This window comes from Zingiber officinale, chromosome 1A, assembly GCF_018446385.1.
Source record: "Zingiber officinale cultivar Zhangliang chromosome 1A, Zo_v1.1, whole genome shotgun sequence".
NCBI lineage: Eukaryota > Viridiplantae > Streptophyta > Magnoliopsida > Zingiberales > Zingiberaceae > Zingiber > Zingiber officinale.
In genome coordinates, this window is record NC_055987.1 from 151,655,226 (window position 1) to 151,675,387 (window position 20,162).

At 45.1% G+C, this 20,162-nt stretch overlaps 1 protein-coding gene across 2 annotated transcripts; it reads left to right on the forward strand.

The window, feature by feature from the left end:
• Positions 1–214: 214 nt before the first annotated feature.
• LOC122037979 (DEAD-box ATP-dependent RNA helicase 46-like) lies at positions 215–12,051 on the forward strand. Of its 2 annotated transcripts, none has more exons than XM_042597491.1 (8): positions 215–366; positions 974–2,364; positions 3,017–3,226; positions 3,676–3,744; positions 8,311–8,580; positions 9,014–9,364; positions 9,755–10,032; positions 10,691–12,051. In XM_042597491.1, the coding sequence occupies exons 2-8, from the start codon at positions 1,069–1,071 to the stop codon at positions 11,721–11,723; spliced, it is 3,507 nt and encodes a 1,168-aa protein (XP_042453425.1). In that variant the 5' UTR covers positions 215–366; positions 974–1,068; the 3' UTR covers positions 11,724–12,051. The 2 variants fall into 2 exon arrangements, with proteins under 2 accessions (XP_042453425.1, XP_042453426.1); XM_042597492.1 differs by having other exon boundaries at positions 227–366; positions 1,022–2,364.
• Positions 12,052–20,162: the final 8,111 nt, after the last annotated feature.

Here is a 20,162-nt window from a genome sequence, read left to right on the forward strand (position 1 = left end):
ATAAAATAAATTTATTAGTTACTTGTGCTTAAAATTATTTTGAATTAAAATAGTTTTAACTAAAATTAAATATAATAATATTCTAATAAAAGAATTTTTTTTAGACACATTTTAATATATTATTTTTTTAAGCCCCGATTGATGAAAATAGGCAGCTTCATTTTTATTTTTCGTCTACGTGGCCTCATTTTATATTCCACGAAAAAGGAGGAGCGAGAGACAAAATTTAACATGACCTGAGTTAGGGTTTTATTTTTGTTTCCCACACCGCGAGTGCCTCCGTGTTCCGTCGCATCTATAGTTGGGCGAGGAGTACCGGAGGTGGGAGGCAACGACGGGGCTGCTCGCCGAACCGCATCTTTGAAGGCACTCTCCTCTCCTTCTTCGTTTCTCTGCATGGTTTTCAGCTTCCTGGTCTTTTGATTAGGGCTCTGATGGTTCCTCGTAGGTTCTTGCGATAAATATAGGGTTTTTAGGTCTTTGGGAGTTTGTATGTTCGGATTCGCGTACCTGACTTCAAGAATTTCCAAACGGCTGCGTGCAAACGCAAGACTTGTCTACTTGTTAGCCCTGCTTTAGGAATGATACTATTTGGCCGGGAAAACCTAGTCCTAGTATTTCATTATATTGTCTCTCCTTCTGTGGCAGAAATATATTGATTACACTGTTTCTGTGCTTGAAGGGCTTTATTTTGATAACGCTTTTGTGCGGAAGGCTTTGGTTGTTCCAGTTTTGCTCTGCGAAGAGTGTGATTTTCGTGGGGTACAGTGACGCCAAGCTCTGGAAATTATAGTTGCACGTTGATTTAGAAAAGGGTAGTCGGAAGTAATCTGAATTTTGTATCTTTTACTCTTGCTTTCATATTCACAAATACAGAATCAATAATATTTGAAGTCAGAAGCTCTTAGACACGATCAGTATTTTTTCTATTTATCTTCAAATAAAATGTATATGTATATGATTTTATGTACAGGACTTGAACACAAGCATTGAAGGAATGGTTTTTATCATCCAATTGCAGCATAGAGTTTACCGAATCTGAAGCTTGTGTTTGGTGAAGCTCTTTTTATGGCGACAGCTGATGCCGCCCCTGGTTCACTGGGTCCGCAGTATGCACCTGATGATCCAACACTTCCAAAGCCATGGAAAGGTTTAATCGATGGGAACACTGGCTTCTTATACTACTGGAACCCAGAAAATAACATTACACAATATGAGAAACCGGAAGCATCAGTCCCTCCCCCATCAAACTCCTTGCCTAAGCTTGCTCCTATTCCCATGGCTAGTAATTTTCCTCCCAATGTCACTAGCTCACATCAACCCTCCCAGCAGATTTCTCAGGAATCTTTGCATCAAACGCAGCCACAACAACAGCCTAGCCAGCCATTATTTCAGCAGCAGGGCCAGTTAACTGAGTCACCACAGCAACGGCAACAACCACCACCAAGTCAGCATCTCCAACTTCAGCATCCTAGTGGTCAGCAAGTGCTACTTCAGAATACCCAAATGCCAGTTCATCAGTCACATCAGTTGCCAAATCAACAGACGGCACCACAAGCACCTCAACAGTATATGCCAATTCATCAACAGGATGGCCTACATCAGCATGTTCCTTATCTTCAAGGGTCTCTGGTGCAACCACCCCAGATTCAGCAACAACATGGTTTTCAGTTTTCTAACCAACAGGTGCAACAATCACAAGGACCATATCAGCAGGGGCAACAACCACAAGGTCCACAAGGGGTGCAAATCCCAAATCAACAACAGCAGGGTCAGCAGACACTTGGGTCACAGACTCCTCTTTCACATGGATATCAGGTTTTGCATCAGGAGACCCAGCATACTCTACAAGCTGGACAACAACAAGGTCAACAGTCACAGGGCCTTCAGAGTGGAAACCAGCAGGTCCAGCAGTCACAAGGACAACAACCAAGGTTTCCTTGGATGGAAGATGCATTGCATCAAGAGGGAAAACTAGGCACACTTCCCTCACCTGGTGTTGCATCAGCTGGTCATCACCTGCCAGATTTGGTTCCTCAGGTTGGTATTCCACCTGGGGCTGGCCGCACTTCTCAGTCGCCTAATCAGTTTGCTGGACCTAGTACGCAAAATGCTTCACCTTTTCAGGCATGGAATACAGGGATAGAAGCAAATTTTGGGATTCAACAGCAGAGAGGCACTGCAGTTCCAAATCCATCATCTAATCCAATTGTTCGACCTCCAGTTGGTGGAAAGACTACGTATGGAGGGACTCAAAATGAAATTCCAGGAAATGAATTTTATCCACCTGCGAAAATGGAAAGATCAATGATGTACCCACATCAGCCAAGGCTTGCTGCCCTTCCCATCCCACAAAACCAATCAGTATGGTTCACCCTTCTTTTTTTCCCTCTTCTTTTCTTTTTTTCTATTTTAAAGATCCAACATTGATTTGTTTTAACTCCAACATGATTCTTGTGATCTTGCATCCTTTTTGAATGCAGATGATTCTGCAACAGCACATGCCTGGCATTCTTGAAATATTATTTGATTTTAGTTTTTTTGGAGACATGCTTTAGTTCATGCTTTAATTATTGCATTCCATCTAATTATCTTGACAGCTTGAATGATTTGATATGGTTTTTGATGCTCCTGAGTTCTAGGAGATCTTGGCCTTTTGAAATCCATTTTAAATAGCATCATATCCTGCAGGACTTCAGGAGATTTTGTTATTCTCTGGGATTTATTTGTAGACATCTATGTGATTTTAATATGCTTGTGAAGCAAATATTAATCCTGATACAGCCTTTGGTTTTCTTTTTTCCCCTCTAAGCAGCATAACAACAGTAATGAAATTAATTTCTTTTGATTTGATACCTTTGCTTGACATGACAGTGAATTCTCTTTTGCTTAATGGGGTTGTAGAAATAGTCAAGTAATTTATTTATATATCTTTTACACTTTTCCTTTCTATGTGGAACTACTATGCTAAGAAGATTGTTGATTCCAGTAATGGACAAGTTGCTTCTTGCACCAGGATCCAGGTTTCCGTTCTCACTTTGATGCACCAGATCTCTCAGGTGGAATAGGTGTTGGTCCACAGAATACACCACCTAATATGCATGGTCATGCTGCCTTCCATAATCCAAGTGTATCAAGGCCATCACCAGGAATGTTGGGCTCATCAGATTTTCACAATATTTCTGCCGCTGATGCATACAAGCAGCACCATGAAGTTACTGCAATGGTAAAAAATGGTGTTAGACTGCATTGCATAACAGATTGCTTCACAGCAATATATAATGTGTACTTCTGACCGTGATGTGTGATCTGAGAAATGTGTAAAATTGGTTACTTGGTCATATACATGTCAACATCATCAATTGACTATGCATTGAGAAAAAATTGTCTCTGGCTTCTATAACACTCTTTGAGAAGTATGCATAAGTAATGGAGAGTAGACATGATAACCTTGCCTCTCATTTCGTCTTGCCATGCTCAGGACATTTGATAAGTTGAACTAGTTGGAGTGTCATTTGCATTAGCTTAGCCTCTCATATTGTTTTGCTATGCATGAGGCATTTGATAAGTTAAACCAGTGGAGTGCCATTTGCATTAGCTTACTTCTGTTAACTATTTGTATAAATTATTCATCTTCTGCAGCTTGATGACTTTTTAGGTTTACCATTCTTTCAGGGAAATGATGTTCCTCTACCATTCATGACATTTGAGGCCACTGGTTTCCCTCCAGAGATTCTCAGAGAGGTATTATTGTTGTTGTTTGTTCTTAAAAGCTATCACTGTTTTTATTGAGGTATGTGTAATATTTACCTTTCATAGAGTTCATTGGGTTGTTATGATCTATGTAGCCGACTCCAAATAGTTTGGACAAATTTTGATTTTTGAATATATACATATATATAAATTTTCGGGTGAGTGTATCTCTTTTCTTACTTTTTTCTTGGCACCCTCAAAAGAAGACTCCATCACACTACACTTTAGTCTTCTCAAGGAAAAATGTATGCAATTCTTTGCTAGCATTGTCTGTCTCTCTGATGATATTAGCACAAGTCAAATTTCATAACCAATCAAAGGTGGATATAGTTTGTTACATTTATATATTTGGATTTATTTCCCAATCTTTTATTGATTTGAGATTAAAGATACTCTAGTTTTATTTCTTTTTCATAATGCTTGCCTGTTTGAAAACATCAAAATGGCCCTTGACTTTTGTTATCATCATCAACATACCCCTCTTTGTTATTTCACAGGAAGGGTTAAAACATAGTCACTTTTTGGTATTTTAAGAGCAAGTTTGGTATTTCTTGACATATTTTCTTACTGGAGCTGGTCAGTGGATCTGAATTGTCTTTGCTCATCACCTTGGCATCAGCATTTCTGTCCTCAGCGCCAGCAAGACTGACTGCATACTTGCCACCCATGATCTTGACACTATAACGATCTGCTGCACATGCTGCTCATACACTAGGACTTATGCTGTCATGCATTGATATGGATAATGTAGCAATTGAGGGGTGTCTAAAACCCAAGAACATCATTTTCAAGGTGGCAGAGGGGACAAGGTGTGGGCATGAGCATTGGAAGTCGTACTGGAGTGGCTCTTGGATGGGAGATAGCATGAGGAGTTAGACCAGATAAGGAGTTGGGAGATCAAGATGATGTCATTCAGTTTGAGAAGAGTGTGCCATGGGCTAGTGTTGAACTTGATCCATCTGAAGTGTTTCTTTGATTGAACTCCCTCGTGCGCCAGTTAGTATTCCAAGGGTTAGTAGTCACCTGTTATTTAATTCCTCCGTGTTGACCCTAGGACGGATTGATGGGAGTGTTGGAGGCGAGCGTAGTCACCTTTTACCAACTTGGTTAAACTAGTGGAGGATTGAGTGGAAAGAAAGGGGATGGGCAGAGAGGTGGCGGGGCATGGTATCAACAATAGTGCTGATTTTGTCTAGGATGGAGATGTGAATGTTGGGGTGACGAGCGAGATTTTAGATTTGTTAAGGGTGCATTTGTTAAGTGTGAATTACATCACTAAGAATTCAAAAGGTTCCATGATGAGAACCAAAAGATATTTTCTAACTGTCTTGACAATGCATCCTTATTGATGGTTGTTGGAGTGGAGACTAAGCTTAGTGAAGTGGCATGCACCATCCTCTTTTCTAGTAGCTCATCAATCACTGGCATAGGGAATTTGTCTTTAGTGTTGCGTTAAGAGCCTGGTAGTTGAGTCTTCATGGTCCCATTTGTTTTTTGCATTAATAACATCAGAGTGGAAAAAAGGTGAGTTACTTGGTTTTAGCATATGTTGTTGCAGCAATTTCAGCACATTGATTCTCAATCTCGTCTTGCTGACAAAACAGATCGCGGTAAGGCCAAACTGCATAGAATCTGTCTAACTAGCAAATATGATCTTGTGAGATTCATTTTGAAGAGGTGGCAGCCTGTGTGGAGTCTTAAACTAGGTTGAATGCTTGTTGATTGTGCCTCAAGCTGATTGTGATTCAATGCTTGGTTTGCATTTCCTTCCTCCATCATGTGGATTAATTTGGCAGAGTTGTCAGCCTTAACTCTCAATTCTTCTCCACATGTCTCCTCTGCAGGGAGAAATTCATGGTCATGGAATCAAGGTCCCATGCGATTGGTTTGCATTTGCAAATTTAGTGGACTTCTTAGATTGTATTGAAACAATTAAGAGGCAAGAGATACAAGTCGGGCTGTATTAACTCTGCTCCTGATTGCAGCTACACTCCTGGGCATCTCCCTTAGCTTTTCAGCCTGTCCTTGCTAAACTTATACACTGAAATTGCTGCTTGTTTCTCCAATTCAAGACTTAGCTGGACTATTGTCAGTACTTTAAGATGATGACTCACAGTGTTATGCCCATTTAATTTGTAGGTAGTGGCTGGTGGTCTCTCCTTAGATTTGGTTAGTTTGTGGTGTCCATGTTTAGCGGTTGAGTTTTGCACACAGGCAAGCCAAGTTTACTGCTTCAGTGAGGCTCCTAGTTTTGTTTCCTTCACCCTCTACCTGTAGAGAATGATAAAGATATCTTGGAAAGATGCCTACCTCTTGTTCAGTCTTTAGAGATCCTCCATATCATAGTTGTCAAAAGCGCGAGGCGCAAAAAAGCACTCAAGCGTCTTGGGGCTTAAAGTGCAAAGCAAAGGGCACGCTTTACAAAAAATTCGTAATAAACAAAAGGACCATTATATCTATTAAAAGTCTTTAAAAATGTCTTTGAAAATCCAAATGACCATAAACAAAATATTGTTCGATGAAGCTGTATATTATTCAAAAAAATTAAAAATAAATCAAAAGTCTTTGAAAATTTAATAAAATTTTTTAGATTTTTTTTTAAATTTTTAGATTTTTTATAATAGAAATCTGATTTATATGAATTAATAAAATTTATTATAATTTTAAATTTTAAAAATATTTTTTTATATATTTTATCAAGACAATTTAATTAGGATCTATGAAAGTCTATTCAAACTATCTTATTTAAGTTGGGAGTTAATTAAATTAATTAAATTTGTTTCAAAGTTTTTCATGGTGCTACAGTAATTATGGGAGTCATGATGCCTTCGGGATGTCGAGAGCATTGTGGGAAGCGTAAGGTGGCGCTAAAAGCGTCCTGTGACGCTTCCGGCAGTGTCGGAGTCATCCCGCAGTGCCGGATGTGTCCCGCGACGCCTTGGGGACTACGGAAGCATCGTGGGAAGTGTCAAAAAAAGAGTAAAGTTTCTATGATTCGAGTAAAAGTGAAGCTTGTGCTTTTGCATGAAGTGCAATGAAGCGCATGCTTCTTCCAAGGTCTCTGAAGCGCAAGTCTTGCGCCTCGCTACACTTCATGCTTAAGTGAGCGGAGCGCTCACATTTAACAACTATGCTCCATATGAAGTCTTTCAAAATCTTTTGGTTTCTGTAACTCAGAGAGTTCTCCCATCTTGTTGCTCTTGGTTAATGGTCTAAAATCTTGGTGATGTTGGTCCTTGAGTTGAGGCTACAAGACATCAGGATTGTCCACTATAAGCTTCAAGAAACACAAGTCTGCATTCTCGATTTGGTGGAATAGTGCAATATTCTCCATCTCATTCTTGGGTTTTGGTGATATTCGTTGTATTGTTTGTACCTGCTGATCCAATAGATTTGATCCTTTGTGCACCCATTATTGGGAAATAACAGCCTGGACAGCCTAGGTGTTCTGATTTCTAGGAGAGTCTGCATCCAAATCTTTACTGTCTGGTAATTCTCGATCATACAAACAAGTTTCTTTGCTCAGGATTTCTCAGCATTTTCATGATCTGTCAACTTCTTTAGTCGATGATCATTGTGATGATTCTTGGAGTTGGCTGCTGTGTGCCTGATCCATTTCTAGTTGTTGCCACAATGATCCTCCATGCCCAACTCTGCTTTTAGAGGGTTGCTTCTTGATTTTGCGGGTTTTCATCTGACTAGAGATGACAATTTGTTACTCTGATCAAGGTCCTCTCCGCCATGATTGAGGCCTCCCTGTTTTGTTACGTAAATGCGGTGAGGTTGGTCTACTCACTTTTCACATTCAACCATATCTCTATAAAATATTTATGTCTGATAGTACTGGTAATTTTGTAGTACATGCAATGTAGAGAATAATGGTTTGTTTCATCTTTAAAGTTTGTGTATTTTTGCACATGATTTTATGGTTATAGAACCTATGAATGTTAAAATGGAAGAAAAAATTTGGATTATTTTGCAAATTGTATTAAAAAAGATAAAAATATATGTAAATGCTATAGTGAGAACGACAGTGTTCTCTATTTCACACCTTATGGCAAACATTGTAAACTACATTTGTGATCTCCATGTCATTTGGTTAGGTTTTCTTTTGGTCCCAGGTCTACACTGAATGTACATAGCATTGGATCTGTATGGACCTACTATGTTCTGCCACTAGGGAAACATTTAGTCAAGTTGAGTTTGTTGGTTTATCTTGGTTACAGTTATGATTTTACACGTGGGGATGGTACAATTCCTGTATTTAATGGTGGATCATTTCTCTAGAGGTGCGTTGAACCAAAATGAAGTCAAATTATTAACTGATTGTATCCATTGGACAGATATTAGGTTTGATCAAGATTTTCTTTAATAAATGTTGGTAAGTTGGGTATGTTTGTATACTCTTGATGTTTTTAACATGATTTAGTTTTGCCGGCAAGCCATGTTTGTCCCAGCCTTTTGGGGATTTAATTTGATTCAGGGACTTTAAATTTAACTATGTCAATGTCACATAATGTTTTGTTTACATTTTATTTTTCTTGATTGCTTTATCAGATGCATCTGGCTGGATTTTCAACTCCAACACCAATACAAGCACAAACATGGCCTGTTGCATTACAGAACAGGGATATTGTTGCAATTGCCAAAACTGGTTCGGGCAAGACACTAGGCTATCTTATACCTGCATTCATTCATCTTAGACGTTGCCAAAATAATCCTCAATTTGGACCAACTGTATTAGTTTTGGCTCCAACTCGGGAACTTGCTTCTCAAATACAAGATGAGGCTTTTAAATTTGGACGCTCATCAAGAATTTCTTGTACAGTAAGTTTTGTGATGATAGATTTTTATATTTCCTTTGAAGTCTCAGTAATTTAGATGTGCTGCTAATGTTTTTTGATTCATTATCTATAATATTTGTATACAAACACCACTCAGCAATGGGAGAATTCTTTGTACATTCATTCTAGAAGCTCATTGGGCTGCACAAGTTACATATGTTTACCAATTGCCTTTTCTCCATGTATCCAATTCACTTTATACCTTGTAAATGCAATTCTATTTATATTTTAAATTATAAATTCTCTATTTGACTGATTCCAATTGCAACAAGAAATTCAGGAACCAGTCATGACTGATGCATACATGGTTGTCCTGTGGACAAAATTTCTTAGTATGATCAATTAATTTCGGTTACCTTATTTAAAAAATTTCTATGCTTTGATAATTGATATGTGATTTCATCTTATTGTATTAGTGCTTATATGGAGGAGCTCCAAAAGGTCCTCAACTGAAAGAGATTGAACGAGGAGCAGATATCGTAATTGCAACTCCAGGCCGCCTCAACGATTTCCTTGAGATGAAGAAAATCAGTTTCCGTCAAGTTTCCTTTCTGGTCCTTGATGAAGCTGACCGCATGCTGGATATGGGTTTTGAACCACAAATTAGGAAGATTGTTAATGAGATCCCTCCTCACAGGCAAACTCTCATGTATACAGCAACTTGGCCAAAGGAAGTGAGAAAAATAGCCAATGATTTGTTGAAGAATCCAGTTCAGGTGAATATTGGCAATGTCAATGAGCTTGTTGCTAATAAGTCAATCACTCAGGTAAATATAGCAACATAATATCTGGTTCTTGTCTATTTCAGCAAATTTCTGTTCATTTCTGTTTTTCTAATTTCAGTAGAAAATGGCATAAATTTTTCATGAGCAATTGGCTGATGAGAAGATTATTTGCTGATCCCCTTAGTATTTATGTATTTTACTTGATTTCTTCAGTTAAGTTGAAAATATACTATTGTTTTGTACGATGAGTTATGGTTAAATTCTAGATTAGTTTTTATTAACACTTGATAATGTGGTTTTTCTTGGTTATTGGTGAATTTGACTTGCTTACTGTGAATTGCGGGAACATTTGATGTTTAGTATATCTACCTTTTGTGTGTTTGTTTAATAGATAGTACAGTTCACTTTTAATTTTGACTCTTTGACTCTTAGCATATAGAGGTTGTTACACCAATGGATAAATCAAGGCGCTTGGAACAGATTCTTAGAACTCAAGAGCGTGGATCTAAGGTCATTATATTCTGTTCCACAAAGAGGCAGTGTGATCAGTTGGCTCGCAGTCTAGGGCGAACATTTGGTGCAGCTTCCATTCATGGCGACAAATCTCAAAGTGAAAGGGATCATGTTCTATTCCAATTCCGCTCTGGCAGGGCTCCAGTTCTTGTTGCCACTGATGTTGCCGCCAGGGGACTTGATATCAAAGACATCAGGTGGGTCTTTCTTCAACTTCATGGTATTATTTTATTCTTCTGTTAAATTTTTCTGTTGTAAATGCCATAGGTTTGTCTTAAAGATGAGCATTAGTCTTTTTTGTCTTTGGAAATCTGTAGGTTTTACTGCGTGTCTGCTGGTTCTTAATCTTTTTTTCTCTCCAGTACTTTTTTTTTAGTACTTCAGTGAACCTAGTCAGTTCAGATTTGATTTCTGTTATTGAGTTAGCTTCCCATGTGTGTATAGCTGGATGGTATGTCTAGATGTTGAAATTTTACCAATATACCCTATTGAAGTTTTTTTAATTCATATTTATGTTTTATGGATATACTTTTGCTTAAAGGTCATATCAATATGCCCCACGGATTGGTTAATCTGCATGGAGTATTATTGTCTCATGGTTGCTAAAATAACTACACTTAATTGTTCCTTGTTGCTTTTTCAGTGTATCCATATAATCACTTTTACTTAAAAACAGAATGTTTTCATCAGTAGGCGTATCCTTATAATCAATTTTGCTTAATCTATATAACATATCTAGTCTACTCACCTGCAAATTCTGTTATGTGATGTATATCTTAATAAATTTCAAACTTATGCAAAGTATATTTTTGGGTTTACAGGTTGACATTTGGTTGTCTGTTTGATGTATTTCAGGATAGTTATCAATTTTGACTTTCCTACTGGGATTGAGGACTATGTTCATAGGATTGGAAGAACTGGGAGGGCTGGTGCTACAGGAGTAGCATACACATTCTTTACTGACCAAGATTGGAAACATGCTGTTGATCTTGTAAAAGTTCTTGAAGGTTCAAACCAGCGAGTTCCTCCTGAGATTCGTGAGATGGCTGGTCGTGGTGGTCCACCCCTGTCCAGGCCTCGTAATGAACCCAATCGATGGGATTCAGGTGGAGGCAATGGTGGCGGCGCTGGTAGGTGGAATGCTAGAGGAGGCCGTGGCGGCGGCATGAGGGATGGTCCCAGTGGCTTTGCTGGACGAGGCGGTGGCATGAGGGATGGACCTGGCGGTGGCATGAGGGATGGTCCTGGTGGCTTCGGTGGGCCTCCTGGCTTTGGCGGGCGTGGTGGCAGGCAAGATTTCTTTGGTGGTCGTGCACCAAGAGGTCGTGGGTTTGGTGGACCAGGTGGACCTGGAGGTCGTGGTCGACATGATTGGAGTCCACATGACCGAAGCATAAATTCAGATGGAAGAAAGCGATATGATGGCCGCAGGGGATTTGGAGAAAGGGGCAGGGAGAGAAGTTATAGTCGTAGTCCAGAGATGGTTCGGACATGGGGTTATGATAGAAGCAGAGGTAGAAGTGGGAGCAGGAGTCAGAGTCGCAGTCGTAGTCGCAGTTGGAGCCGTAGTCGGAGTTGGTCATCGAGAAGCAGGAGCCGAAGTAGGAGCAGGAGTCGTGAGAGGGTAAAGAGGCCTAGTGGCTGGGACTCTACCCCTGCTCCTTGTCTCATTGCAACACCCGTTGCAGCAGTAGCAGAAGCTCCACAGGTTGTGGAGGGGCATGGACCTTCACTAGTTGCAGGGCATGAGCTCAATGTACTGGCTTCAGGCCCTGTGTCGGCAACGTCACCAGGCTATGGTAATGGATCTTTGTCGAGAAACGAGCTGCAGGAGCAATTTCCACGACCTGACGGCGGGAGCCCCAGGGATGCCGAGCACCTAAACTAGTACTTAAGAGTTGGCAACAGGGCGATGACTGATTGAACTTTGAACGTATTGTGGCGGGTTGATTCCCGTTGGGTTTCCTGCGGTTTATTTTTATTGCTACTGGAAAAATGCGCTTGTATACCAAAAGTCAGATTTTCCATTGGATTAGTGGAGGGATCCTAGTGGCATTTTTGACGTCCGAAATGTAAGATTGCATGTGTCGTTTTTTCTTTTCAAGGTATAAGCTGTTTTTAGCTGATTATTGTTGAACGCCCAGCTAGGGGTTTTCTTCGGATGGCTTTTTATTAATTCCTGCGGCCATATGTTTTTTAATCATAAATTATTTGTACCTGGGGATTTGCAGCAGTGAAAATTTCAAGCTTGTCAATCGGTGTATAAGGTGGATTCCGGAATCTTGGATTTTACAAATGCGCAAGTGTCGGTTCGATAGGGGCACGTGTGGATTGGGTTGGACTGCACGAGGTCCAACTTGATCTGAGCTGGGATTGCATAGCCCAGTAGGGGATTGGCCTGATCCAGCCTGGTCCGCAATCGTGGGTCTATGTTACGATTGTGATCGAAATTTAATTAAAATTGATTGATTTTTTTTTAGGTTTATTTTTTTATCCAAGTTATAGTTTGGATAGAGGCAGGTGTTCAGAAGTTGCCGGCGTGGGTGGATAGCCCTCTGTTCGGTGTCATATAGTTTGTTCATTGTCGACGGCCTTTAGACACTTATCTTTATTCAAATTATAATCTGGATGAAAAGATAAATTCAAGAAAAATCATAGTTAGTTTTGATTTGATTTCGACCATGATCCGATGTGCAAAATTATGAAAGGACCAAAAAGGAATCAGGAATTGTGGACCAATAAACTCGGTCCAGCCTAACATGTAGGTTGGATTGGACTGGTTTAGGCATGATCCATCATGGGTTGTGTTGACTAATAGGTGTTGTGCTGATATGTGGGATGGGAGATCAGATCTTCTGGTCTCTTTATCCTGGTCTGCTCTTGGACCAGGATAAGAGAATTGGTGGAAGGCAATGACCCCTACTTGTTAACAAATGAAGGGTCATTGTCCTCCACCAATGCAAAGGTTGGATCATGTATTAGTCCAGTCTTTACGGACCAGAGGATCCGTCCCTGTGGGATTGGTAGGATAAAAATGACCTACTTTGGCAGAATTCAATCATGGGTCATTTAAAATATAAAACAATTTAAAATAAATTTAAAATACGATATCGGGGGTCATTAACGTACAGTAGGGTCATTTTCTGTGCTCATGTGTTTACGTAAGATGTCTAAAAGTATAATTACTTCTTCTGTGCTCATGTGTTTACGTAAGATGTCTAGAAGTATAATTACTTTTAACAAATATACAATTTACTTGTGAAAGATTAGTTTCAAACAAGCTGTTTGTTGGAAGCATTTTAACTTTTCACAATATGTTGCCAGCAAGGGTGGAATTAGGAATTTTATATTAGGAACAAAAGATATGTATTTAAGTTGAGAGGATGGTCGTGTCATTGTTCCCCATTCACCTCTCTGTATCTCCTATCCCCAGACCTCATAACCTCACTGATATGGATATGTGGTAAAGGGATAATTATGTGGAGATAGGAGGGTATTTTGGTCTTTTGGCAGGCTAGGGCTTTAAGGGGACACTGTAGCATGCACGGAAGAAGGGGGCTGGGGTTTTCGTTCGGGGAGGGGGTGGATTTGCGCCGCCGCCATCTGCTTCTCCCTCTCGGGCTCCTCGCCGGCGACGACGCCGGCCGCTCTCTTCTCTTCCCCTCCTTCCTCCATCCCCTCCTCTTCTCTCATCTCCCTCTTGCCCGGAATTGTGCCGCGACGACAGAACCGCCTCCGCCTTCCTCCCTCTCTCGAACCTCGCCGAAGCCGGAGCCACCGCTGGCCGCGACCCATACTCCTCTCTATCTCTTCCTCACGATGCCGGCCACAGCGCGGACTCTTCTTCTTCCTCATCGCGACGTCACCAGCCACGACTCTTCCTCTCCTTCTCCCGCGTGACGCCGCCACCGCCGAGACCGTCTAACGCCTTTCTCCTCCTCGCTACGCCGCCGCCTGACCGGCCATTGCTCCTCTCTCCTTGCTCTCTCGCTGGCAGCAACCTCCAGCCACCTCTGCTGCCTATAATCCGACGCCGACAGCAACCACTTCTGACCGCCACCTCTCCTCGCGCCACCGGCCACAGCATCGCATCCTCCTTTCTCCTTATCTTCATGACGCCGTCACCAGTGCTCGCCACCGCCCCTTCACTCCTCTACTCTCGCCGGAGCCAGCCAAGGAGGCACCACCTCCTTTTACGTGGTCAGCTGGAACCTCCTCTCCGGTTGCTGTTCCTAAACACAGGGTCGTCCACGAGGGGTGTAGGCCGGGTGGTGGTTGATCTGGTGGTGTTCCCTCTTGGTTGTGCCTTGGCCTTCGCGTCAATTTGTGTGTGGTTGTGTCCTGACCTTTGCACGGATCTGATTGGTGTGTCATGTCTCGACTTGTACGACGATAGTGTATTATTTCGGCCTGTGTGATGATCTTGTGTTTCGGCCTGCGTGCCGACCCAGTGTACTCGTCTGTGTGCTGACCTCGTGTCTCGGCCTGCGTGTCGACCCAGTGTCCTGGTCTGTGTGATGATCTTGTGTCCCGGCCTGCGTGCCGACCCAGTGCCCTGGTCTGTGGGCTGATCCCGTGTCCCGGCCTGCGTGCCAGTGTCTAATCCCGATCTGCAGGTCGTCTTTCGGGCCCGTGCCGCGTTCAGCTCTTCGTCGTCAGATCCAGCTCTCCATCCTGATTGGAGTCATCTGCTCTTCCGGGTCGCGACAACTCGAGCCGCGTCCCATCCGAGGGCGCCCCCCTGGGCCAGGGTACGTTCCTCATTCATATTTCATATGCATGTTCATTATTTCATGGCTTAGTCTTGTACTCATATATTCTTTAGATCTGCCTCGAGCATCGGGGTACCGAGGGCCGGGTCAACTCGGTTGCTGGCTGCAGGTAGCGTTGACCAGAGGACTTTTGAGGACTCGGTCAACACGGGAGCCATCTCAGCACACCCCCCTCCGGGACGTCGCGACTTCGTCAACATTCTCACCACCTCACCCGACGATCTGTCTGACTCAGCTTCCGGACGGGATCAAATTTGGCGCCGTCTGTGGGAACACAACAGCCTGTTCTGGAACGTGAAGATGGGCGACGTCGGGAGGTTCTCAGCCATTATCACAATCCCGGAGGAGCCCGACATATGTATTATTCTCTACCCTCACTCCACGGGTATTCGGGAGTCGAGGAATTGAGCGGAGCTTCAGCTGGCCGACAGGTTAGTTTTTTCATTATGTTTTTTCCCTGACTCCACGGGTATTTGGGAGTCAAAGGACCGAGACAAACCCTTAGCCGATTGGCACGACTCTCTGACTAGGTATGATTACAAGCTCTGCTCTCTTTTTACGATTATAGGAACTGCTATATTTCCCTGATAAAAGAGTAAGAGCCTAGTTCCTTGATCAAATACTAGAGCCTTCAATTTCTGATCGGACACTAGGGGCTCAGCTCCCCGCTCATACACTTGGGACACAGCTCCCCACTCATACACTTGGGACACAGCTCCCCGATCATAGACTTGCAGTACCATTTCCCGATCAGGATCTAGGGGCCTCGCTGTTTGATTACATGCTAGGGACCTTACTCTCTGATCAGGGGTCAGGGGCCCAGTTCCTCGATCATGTGTGCTACAGGCTCTGCACCCTTCGCCATGGGGCTCTGCATCCTCTTACTGTCATAGGAGTTTCACCTTATTGCTATGATATGCTCTGTATTCTCCACCTATTTTGCATCTTCTTATGTCTACAGGCTCTGCTTCCTTCACCCACGGTGCTATGCTTGCATCTACTTTTATGAACTCTACTCCCCTATATTACCATAGGTTTCATTCTCTTTGACGGTCAAGGCTCATATTATCATCTTCTCCCCTCGCTCCACGGGTATTCGGGAGTTGAGGGATCGAGACATATCCGCAGTCGGTTGGCACCACACCGTTGTCAGGTATGACATAAGCTTTATTTCCTCATGCTGCTACATGCTTCACTTTTACTAGCTTCAGGGCTTATCCTCCCCCGTTCGGGGTTGAGCGATTTTCACTGGTCGCGGACTAGCTTATTGGATTTCATATTTCCCCCGTTCAGGGTTGAGCGATAGTCACTAGTCTCAGACCAACTTATTGGATTTCTTATCTGCCCCGTTCGGGGTCGAGTCATCGCCACCGGTCTCGGACCGGAGTATCATTACTGATCTCGGACCAGCGCCATCGCCACCGATCTCGGACCGGAGTATCATTACTGGTCTCGGACCAGCGCCATCGCCACTGGTCTCGGACCGGAGTATCATTACTGGTCTCGGACCAGCGCCATCGCCACCGGTCTCGGACCGGAATATCATTACTGGTCTCGGACCAGCGCCATTGCCACTGGTCTCGGACCAGCGCCATTGCCACCGGTCTCGGACCGGAGTATCATTACTGGTCTCGGACCAGCGCCATCGCCACCGATCTCGGACCGGAGTATTATTACTGGTCTCGGACCAGCGCCATCGCCACCGGTCTCGAACCAGAGTATCATTACTAGTCTCGGACCAGCGCCATCGCCACCGGTCTCGGACCGGAGTATCCCAGACTCTCGCCTCAGTGCGAGTTATAAGTGAGCTCTGCTCTCACGCCCAACGACCTTTCAGGTCAGCTCCCATGCGAGAATTAAAAGTGAGCTCTGTTCTCACGCCCAACGACCTTTCAGGTCGGTAGCCCCAGACTCTCGCCTCAGTGCGAGTTATAAGTGAGCTCTGTTCTCACGCCCAACGACCTTTCAGGTCGGCTCCCATGCGAGAATTAAAAGTGAGCTCTGTTCTCACGCCCAACGACCTTTCAGGTCGGTAGCCCCAGACTCTCGCCTCAGTGCGAGTTATAAGTGAGCTCTGCTCTCACGACCAACGACCTTTCAGGTCGGCTCCCATGCGAGAATTAAATGTGAGCTCTGTTCTCACGCCCAACGACCTTTCAGGTCGGTAGCCCCAGACTCTCGCCTCAGTGCGAGTTATAAGTGAGCTCTGCTCTCACGACCAACGACCTTTCAGGTCGGCTCCCGTGCGAGAATTAAAAGTGAGCTCTGTTCTCACGCCCAACGACCTTTCAGGTCGGTAGCCCCAGACTCTCGCCTCAGTGCGAGTTATAAGTGAGCTCTGCTCTCACAACCAACGACCTTTCAGGTCGGCTCCCATGCGAGAATTAAAAGTGAGCTCTGTTCTCACGTCCAACGACCTTTCAGGTAGGTAGTCCCAGACTTCCGACGGTCAAGGCTCAGATTATTCTCTTCTCCCCTTGCTCCACGGGTATTCGAGAGTTGAGGGACCGAGACGGATCCTCAGTCGGTTGGCATCACTTTGTGATAAGGTATGATAAAGATTCTGTCCCATTATATTGCTACAGGTTTCACTTCTATGGGCTTCAAGGCTTATCCTCCCCCGTTCGGGGTTGAGCTATTACCACCGGTCTCGGACCAGAGTATTACCCCCGGTCTCAAATCAGAGTATCACTAACGATCTCTCGGTCAGGCGGTCAGACCAATGCCCATTCGATCTTCCAGAGACCAAGTCCTGGTCAGACCTTCAGATCAATTCCTGGTCAGACCTCCAAACTGCTTCTTTGTCAGGCCTTCAGATTGTTTCTGGGTTAGACCTTCAGATCAAGGCTGGGTCAGACCTTCAGGTTGCTTCTTTGTCAGGCCTGCGGATTGCTTCTGGGTCACAAGTCTCCAGATCGAGTACTGGTTAGGCCTCCAGAGCACCTCCCGGTCAGGGTCCTAGACTCTCGCCCCAGTGCGAGTTATAAGTGAGCATGCTCTCACGCCCAACGACCTCTCGGTCGGCGCTCATCACTCACTCGCAGCTCTACATGGCACTCGTCCTACTCGTCGCTCTGCCCGGCACTCAGCTCTCACGTTCCACTCACTGCTATTGCTCGGTCAGCATTCATCGTTTTACTCGCCACTCTGCTTGGCACTCATCGGGCACGCTTCGTTGCTCTGTCCGTCACTTATCCCACCCACCGCTCACTTGCCGCTCCGCCCGGCACTCGTCACACTCGCTTGATGCTATGCTTGGCACTCATCGTCCATGTTGCGCTCACCGCTATAGTTCGGTCGACACTCGCTCAGTCGGCACTTGCTCGGCCGACACTCACTAGCTCGGCACTCGCTCAATCGGCACTCGCTCGGTTGGCGCTCGCTCGGTCGACCCGCACTCGATCAGCACGTTCCCAGTCACACTTACGACTTTTACTCGTCCTGGTCACGATTTATTTGGACGACATTTTCTCGGTCGTGCATTCAACATCGCTCGTCCATCACTCAGTTTTCCATGGCATTCGGTCGATCGCTTACTTGCGCTTCTTAAACATTCGCTCGGTCGCCTACTCGGCTTTCCCGCCCTTGTGTAGCTCAGCATCGCCACGCCACAGTTACTCGTTCTACGTCACATGACAGACTCACGATGACTCCGCGTTCGGTAGCGGTTATGTGTTTCATTCGGAGGGGTCTAGTCAGTCGGACTTGCGCCTCCTTCGATTAGACTTGAGGGGGAGGCTTGTAATATGGATATGTGGCAAAGGGGTAATTATGTGGAGATAGGAGGGCATTTTGGTCTTTTGGTAGGCTAGGGCTTTAAGGGGACACTGTAGCATGCACGGAAGAAGGGGCTGGGGTTTTCGTTCGGGGAGGGGGTGGATTTGCGCCGCCGCCATCTGCTTCTCCCTCTCGGGCTCCTCGCCGGCGACAACGCTGGCCGTCGGCCGCTCTCTTCTCTTCCCCTCCTTCCTCCATCCCCTCCTCTTCTCTCATCTCCCTCTTGCCCGGAATTGTGTCGCGACGACAGAACCGCCTCCGCCTTCCTCCCTCTCTCGAACCTCGCCGAAGCCGGAGCCACCGCCGGCCGCGACCCATACTCCTCTCTATCTCTTCCTCACGATGCCCGCCACAGCGCGGACTCTTCTTCTTCCTCATCGCGACGTCACCGGCCACAACTCTTCCTCTCCTTCTCCCGCGTGACGCCGCCACCGCCGAGACCGTCTAACGCCTTTCTCCTCCTCGCTACGCTGCCGCCTGACCGGCCATTGCTCCTCTCTCCTTGCTCTCTCGCTGGCAGCAACCTCCAGCCACCTCTGCTGCCTATAATCCGACGCCGGCAGCAACCACTTCTGACCGCCACCTCTCCTCGCGCCACCGGCCACAACATCGCATCCTCCTTTCTCCTTATCTTCATGACATCATCACCAGTGCTCGCCACCGCCCCTTCACTCCTCCCTCTACTCTCGCCGGAGCCAGCCAAGGAGGCACCACCTCCTTTTACGTGGTCAGCTGGAACCTCCTCTCCGGTTGCTGTTCCTAAACACAGGGTCGTCCACGAGGGGTGTAGGCCAGGTGGTGGTTGATCTGGTGGTGTTCCCTCTTGGTTGTGCCTTGGCCTTCGCGTCAATTTGTGTGTGGTTGTGTCCCGACCTTTGCACGGATCTGATTGGTGTGTCATGTCTCGACTTGTACGACGATAGTGTATTATTTCGGCCTGTGTGCTGATCTTGTGTCTCGGCCTGCGTGCCGACCCAGTGTACTCGTCTGTGTGCTGACCTCGTGTCTCGGCCTGCGTGTCGACCCAGTGTCCTGGTCTGTGTGATGATCTTGTGTCCCGGCCTGCGTGCCGACCCAGTGCCCTGGTCTGTGGGCTGATCCCGTGTCCCGGCCTGCGTGCCAGTGTCTAATCCCGATCTGCAGGTCGTCTTTCGGGCCCGTGCCGCGTTCAGCTCTTCGTCGTCAGATCCAGCTCTCCATCTTGATTGGAGTCATCTGCTCTTCCGGGTCGCGACAACTCGAGCCGCGTCCCATCCGAGGGCGCCCCCCCTGGGCCAGGGTACGTTCCTCATTCATATTTCATATGCATTTTCATTATTTCATGGCTTAGTCTTATACTCATATATTCGTTGGATCTGCCTCGAGCATCGGGATACCGGGGGCCGGGTCAACCCGGTCGCTGGCTGCAAGTAGCGTTGGCCAGAGGACTTTTGAGGACTCTGTCAACACGGGAGCCATCTCAGCACACCCCCCTCCGGAACGTCGCGACTTCATCAACATTCTCACCACCTCACCCGATGGTCCGTTTGACTCAACTTTCGGACGGGATCACTCACCAACTCGGGTAAGGAAAAACTAAAGCACATGATCAAGTAATTCAGCCATGGAAAAGCATGGAGCTTTTTAAAACGGAGGTCCCGATAAAATTATTTAAGATTATAACCTTTTTTACCGCTAAAAGAATCTTATTTTCTGCATCAACGCCAGAGCATTTTAGGGAGAAACAGAATTGAACGCCCACTCATAGCAAGGAGAGAGAAGAAAGGAGACAATCCAGC